Source organism: Martes martes (genome assembly GCF_963455335.1).
Source record: "Martes martes genome assembly, chromosome: 12".
Taxonomy (NCBI): Eukaryota; Metazoa; Chordata; class Mammalia; order Carnivora; family Mustelidae; genus Martes; species Martes martes.
Genome location: NC_137900.1, coordinates 88,956,594 through 88,962,692, shown reverse-complemented (window position 1 = coordinate 88,962,692; position 6,099 = coordinate 88,956,594). Strand labels below are relative to the sequence as shown.

The window sequence follows — 6,099 nt, the reverse complement described above, 5'->3', positions numbered from 1 at the left end:
CATGAGGACCTCAGCAAAGAGAGAGATTCGGAGAAGCCGCATTGCTATCTTAAAGAAGGAAGAAAGAACCCCAAGGCAAAGACGGGGACTCTCCCCCAAGAACCTCTGGAGGAAGCACAGCCCTGCTGATCCTTTGATTTTAGCTAGTGAAAGTGATTCAGACTTTTGGCCTCCAGAACTGTAAGAGAATAAGTGTGTATTGTCTTAAGATGCCAGTGTGTGGGGGCGCCTGGGTGGTTCAGTGGGTTAAAGCCTCTGCCTTTGGCTCAGGTCATGATCCCACGGTCCTGGGATCGAGCCCCACACATCGGGCTCTCTGCTCCGTGGGGAGCCTGCTTTCTCCTCTCTCTCTGCCTGCCTCTCTGCCTACTTGTGATCTCTGTCAAATAAATAAATTAAATATTTTTTTTTAAAAGATGCCGGTGTGTGATAATCTATTATAGCAGTAATAGGAAACTGATTAAAACCCCAGTGACTCCGGGAAGAAACACAAAGGCCATTTGTGGCCCGACTTTGATCCTGGAAGACCCAGCAGGCCCACGTGATGCCAGAAGGCTGCATGGCTTGGGCCAAAGCAAAGAAACGGTTTCTGTTGCCCGAAGTGGAGCCCCAGCACCAGGCCTGCCGGGGTTGGCTTCCCACCCCCTCGGCCAGCTAGTGGGGCCTGGCCAGCCATCCCTTGGGTGCCCTTCTCAGTATGGGTCTTTCTGGGCTTGGGGAGAGCCTCCATCCTTCCTCCCTCAGCCAACGCTGCAGCAAGGTGGTCTCTTCCTGGAACCTGACCCAGACCACTGTTTTTTTTTTTTTTGCTTGTTTTGTTTTGAGAATGAGAGAGAAAGAGAACACAGAGGGAGAGGGAGAAGTAGACTCCCTGCTGAGCAGAGAGCCCCATGGGGCTTTATTAAGGGCTTGATCCCAGGAATCTGAGATCATGACCTAAGTAAAAGGCAGACACTTAACCAACTGAGCCACCCAAGCACTCCCTAATCCAGAATTGAAAGGTTGCAGCCTCTCTGGTGGGCCTGGGTCTCAGGCCTGTCTTGCTGCCTTGGGGCTGAGTCTAGGACTGCTCAGAGCTCCAGTATCTCCCCACTATCCCACCCTCCCCACCCCCCACCCCGCCCAAGGGTAAGTGTGCAGGTCTCTGGAACTGGGTTTCTTCAGAACCTCACCGCCTCTGGCCTCTGACCTTGCAAGGGCAGAAGAGGCCAGGGAGGGAGTTCAAGTTTGCCATGTGGTGTGATGCAGACACACAGGGGTGGACAGGGGCTGGTCAGGCCCCACACATAGGCCCAGCCAAGTGCTGGGTATAGGCCTGGAGCCCTCAAGGCTTCTGGAATCTGGTTTCCTGGCAGCATATCCTCCTCTTTGCCTCCCCTGGCCCTGACCTTGGTGATCCAAAGGTCATCACAGAGGTGGGATGTGGGGGAGGGACAGTACTGGGAATGGGGTCAGCGTGGACACTGCCACCCACCAGTGGGCCCATAAGGGTGTTGACAGAGGGAAAGGGGACCACCTCCAGTGGCCCTCTGTGCCTGGCAAGGCCTCAAGCTGGACACGCTTCTGCCCTATCCGCTGTGCACCCCTCACCCTGGCTGAAGTCTTCCAGGATCTACAGGGCCCTGGTGAAGTGTGGGTGACAGCACTCAGTCCCCCCAAACCCCTGCAGCTCCCTGATCCTGCTGCAGGTGGCTGAACGTGGGTATGAGATGTGCCCCATCAGTGTGCTGGGAGGCAGGGGTCAGTGAGGGCTGCTGCTGGGGCTAGGGCTGGGGCTGGGCCCGGAGTTGGGAGCTGCAAGTGTTTGGTCAGAGCTGGACTGTTTCTGCGGCCCCCATCCCTCTCTGGGGACCATGTCCCTGGGAGTGATGCTAATAGGAGCCCACCCTTTGTTCTTCTCCCTCCAGATGGCCCAGGGGTCAAGGAGCACAGACTCGGGACTTGGGGGCATGTGTTTATTTAGCAAGCAAGGAGGGGTTCCATCAGAAGGGCAGCCTGGGGAGCAGCTGGTGGGCTGTGCAGTGAGAAGGGTCTCCCGGCTCTCTCTTGGTGTCCAGGTTGGTGGGGACAGCTGGGCGGTGTCCCGGGCAGAGGTTGGCGTGAGGGTAATGGAGTGGGGACAGAAGGCACCTAAAAAGAGAGTCGGGGGAATAAAGAGGGCAGCAGTGCTGGGCAGGGGGGACAAAGGCAGGCCTGGGACCCTCTCCCGCTGCACTCTGGCTCCCATCAGCCCCTTCTTCCTGGGCCGTACTCACCGCCTGCTCGTTCACTCATCATCAATGCACTCGTCTGCGGGGGATAGAGTGGTCAGCATGGGCAGAGGTGTATGGGGGGATCCCTGACCTCCAGGGCCCCTATACTTCCCCTGAGATGCCCTGGGCCCCTGCCTGGCCCAGCTACAGAAGATCTGGGGGTTCCCTTCAAGGATGATACAGCAGAGGGGTGGATGATGGGGGCAGGGGATGGGGAGAGAAGCCAGAGGACAAACAGACCTGGGTGACCCCGGTTCTCCAGAAGTGGCCATTGAGGCCCAGCCACATGCCTGCTTGGGCACCAGACCTTTTGCCTGTTTCTCCGCTGGGTCCTGACCGCCCCACAGCCTTGGGGAGGTGCCTGTCCAGGCCAGGCCCCCTGAGCACCTCCCAAGTCGGTGGTGAGCAAGCCCCAGGGCCAAGGGGGAACCAGCCCAGGACAAGCAGACCCGGGCAGAGGGGAAGGTGGCCAGGCAAGGAGATGGGAAACTTGGACCCGCGTTCTCTGTCAGGGAGGAACCCTTGGGACCCACCCTGCTGGGTGCCCCACAGACCCCTGGGCGCGGCAGGGTCTTCATGAACCCAAAGTGGCTCCCAGGGTCTCCAGTGATGGCAGCAGGGGCCTGGGCCTCCCCGCTTCCCCTTTCCCTTGTGAGGCAACATTAGACCCGGACAGTCCCCCATGTCCCCTTCTCCTCTCCGTTGCTGACAGTTACCAATGGGGATAGGGAAGATGATGTGGTTATCGGTGAGGCCCAGGGATTTGGCAAAACGGGTGAAATACTCCTTCAGATCGGTGCTCAGCTGCTTGGTCCTCCCTACGGTCAAGATGGCCAGTGAGTGGCAGGCAAACGCTCCATAAATAGTCTTGAACTTGTGAATGAGGCCTCAGAGCCCTTCCATGGGAGAGGTGGGGACAGACCTGCGGGAAGACCCCTCTCCCACCTCCCAGGGGCTCAGAGTAAAGGGGACCTTGGGGCCTGGGTGGGATGGGCGTCCTCGCCCCCAGCATGAACGGGAGTGCCGTCCCAGGGGCGGTGGAAGAGGACCCACCGTAGAGGGTGATCTTGAAGAACTCCAGGTTGTCGTGAACTTTCTTGAAGAACACCATGGCGAACTGGTTGTAGTTGGTGATCATTACACGCACGGTGTAGCTCTGCATCCCGGCATAACCTGCAGCGTGGCCGTGAGGGGGTCAGCCTGCCCTGGTCGGGGGGCCGGGATCGTTTTTCCTCCCCAGCCCCCCCCAGGATGGCGTCTGTGCCCCGTGGAGACCTGCCCCGCTCAGGACTCACTCTTGATGTCGCCCAAAGTGAACTGGCCGGGCAGGAGATTTGGGACGAAAGTTCGGATCCAGTGGTCACAGCTCTCGTTCCTGTGGAAACAAGAGATGGGTGGTGGGTAAGAGGGCGACCGTCCAGCAGCGCCCACGGGGCTCAGTCGGTGAAGCGTCTGACTCTTGATTTTGGCTCAGGTCCTGATCTCAGGATCCTGGGATGGAGCCCCCAGTCCGGCTCTGTGCTCGGCACAGGCTGCTTGAGATCCTCTCTCCCTCTGTCCCCGCCCCTGCTTGCACGTGTGTGCACACATGCTCTCTCTCTCTCTAATAAATAAAATATTTTTTTTAAAAAGGTGACAGCCCACCTGGCCACAGGAGGCCCACAGCCTACCCTGCTCCAGTGGGGCTGGCTCTTCCCCACTGAACGCATCCCTCTTATCTTACAGCTTCCTGCCGTAGAGTCTCCTAGGGGATTCGCTCTCCAAAGGCTACAGTCTGTTGATGCCAAAGACACCCTTAGCTCTTGGGCCGACCCTGCCCTCTCACGGGCATCCCATCTGGTACCCTGGCACCCCAGAGCTCATCTCCCCAAACCTGCCCTTCTTCTGTTCCCTTCACCGCAAGTGCTCCAGCCCCATCCCCCAAGTTCCAGAGCCAGAGGCCCACAGGAGCTGGGTAATTCTTGGCTCTCTTCTCTAGGTCCTCATCTGCCCCCATCCTGGTCATCTCCGACCTGGGACTGACCAGCCTCCCTCATTCCTCTCCCTGCTACAGCCATACCTGCCCGTCACCAGATCCGTTTGGTACTGGTGTCTGAGGACCCTGCCCTGCGGCCACTGCCCCTCTCCGGGCTGCTCATCAGCCCTGGCTCAGGGCAGCCCTGTGATGATCTCCTGAAGGATCTGGCACTTCCTCGAGGCCCAGCCTAGAGACCACCTGTCTGGAAGCCCTTGATGTAGCCCTGGGTGGGATTCCAGGCTGGGTCGAGTGACCCTCCTCCCACTCGAGGACGCCCCTGCTCTCTCTGCTCCCGTTTCCCTAGGGCTGTCTGCGTCCATTCCCAGTACTGTCTGTGTGTCTGCACTGAAGTGACCGATAAATGTTGATCTAGAGAATGAAGGAGGCGATGAGTGCGGGGGGATCTGGTACCCAACGGTAGGATGAATGTCCACCTTTCAGCTTCAGTCATCCCTCGGCGCTTTGACATCAGTCTGCCTCTCAGACCCCCGGGGCGTCCCTGCCGCACTCCCCACCCCCCCCACCCAGGAGGTGGTGGCTCTCACCGGATCAGGGTGGAGGTGACATTGTAGCTGTGGTCGTCCTTCAACTCGTATGTGGTGGTGTACATCTTGAACTGGGCTCTTCTCGTTGCATTAATCGAGTTCCCTGCTATGCCTATGACATACCATTTTCCCTGGAACTACGGCGGGGAGGGGTGGCAGGTGATATGTGGAGCCCAGGAACCACTCCCAGGGCCCCCCTCCCCCAGCCCCGCTGCTCTGTCCCTGCAGGTACCTCTAGGCAGCCTGACTGGGAGCCAGGAGCTGGGCAGCGGGGACCCTGACTGGCCACACAGGCCTGCACTGATACAGCCACAGGAGTTGGGGGCCCCCAGGCAGGAGGGAGCCCTGAGTCTGGTAGGGACAGGGTGACCCTTGGCAAGTGGCCCGCTCAAGTCCCTGATCCTGTTTCCTTATCATGCAGAGGGCCTGAAGATGTCCCCACCTTGCAAGGACTGTGGGGATTACGGAAGAGATCGTGGACCTGGCAATTCCGCTCAAGTGACTCTCTTGTCAGCGAAGTTGGGGTGGGGACAGGGGTGTGGGGTGTGCCTTCCATCAAGGGACCCGAGAGTGGGCTGAGCTGAAGCCTGAGCCCATCCGGCCCTGACACGCTCCCTAAGACTCTGCCTCTCCCCACTCTGTCCACACTCTGCCCCAGGCGCCTCCCTGCAGCTGCCCCTCCAGGCCCCTTACCTGGTCCTCCTGGAAGTCGGGCTCCAGGGGGATCTTGACCAGAGGTGGGGCTGGGATCAGACTTATGAGGAAGTCCTGGGCCTGAGCCTGCAGGGCCCCCAGCAGCACGAAGCCCAGACACAGGAGACCTCGAGCCATGACTTCAGGGCTTAGGAAACTGGCGTGTCGGACAGCAGCTAAGGAGGAGAAGCTAGTGAGAAGGCTGCCCCGGGGACCTTATTTATGGTCCCCTGACCAGTGGCTCACGCCAGGGTGGAGCGAATTTATCCTTTGCCAAATCCAGGAAGGGTGAGGCAGTTGCCAGCAACTCAGGCTGAAACATTGGGCAAGCTCTTGGTCCCTTTCCCCCAGGTCAGGATTATGCAAGGTGAGGGGTAGGACGGCCAGGGAGGGGGGAGGGGCATTCCCCAGAGCTCCACATCTCTGCCAGGGACAAGGAATCCTTTGTGTGTGGTCCACCGTCTCCTATCTGGACAAGCTGTCATCCCTGACCTCTAGGAGCCTCGGCTCAGCTCAAGTCCAGGGTGGGGTAAGTGCGGAGAGGCCGCTTCCTGCACCTGATGAAGATAGACAGTGCCTCGTGCCAACAGAC

The 6,099-nt window shown here is 59.2% G+C and overlaps 1 protein-coding gene across 1 annotated transcript; it reads right to left on the bottom strand.

The window, feature by feature from the left end:
• Window positions 1-1,943: 1,943 nt before the first annotated feature.
• LCN2 (lipocalin 2) lies at window positions 1,944-5,847 on the bottom strand. Its single transcript, XM_080820694.1, has 7 exons — window positions 5,508-5,847; window positions 4,815-4,951; window positions 3,548-3,627; window positions 3,306-3,425; window positions 2,969-3,070; window positions 2,256-2,289; window positions 1,944-2,130 (listed from the first exon to the last, which is right to left on the bottom strand). The coding sequence occupies exons 1-6, from the start codon at window positions 5,643-5,645 to the stop codon at window positions 2,267-2,269; spliced, it is 600 nt and encodes a 199-aa protein (XP_080676820.1). The 5' UTR covers window positions 5,646-5,847; the 3' UTR covers window positions 1,944-2,130; window positions 2,256-2,266.
• Window positions 5,848-6,099: the final 252 nt, after the last annotated feature.

Excerpts from the sequence above, each read along its gene's own strand:
- LCN2 (XM_080820694.1), bottom strand. The coding sequence starts at position 5,645 with ATGGCTCGAGGTCTCCTGTGTCTGGGCTTCGTGCTGCTGGGGGCCCTG. Across the intron at positions 4,952-5,507 it reads CCGACTTCCAGGAGGACCAG|TTCCAGGGAAAATGGTATGT; the intron begins GTAAGGGGCCTG and ends TCCCCGCCGTAG. Across the intron at positions 3,071-3,305 it reads CTTCAAGATCACCCTCTACG|GGAGGACCAAGCAGCTGAGC; the intron begins GTGGGTCCTCTT and ends TCTTGACCGTAG.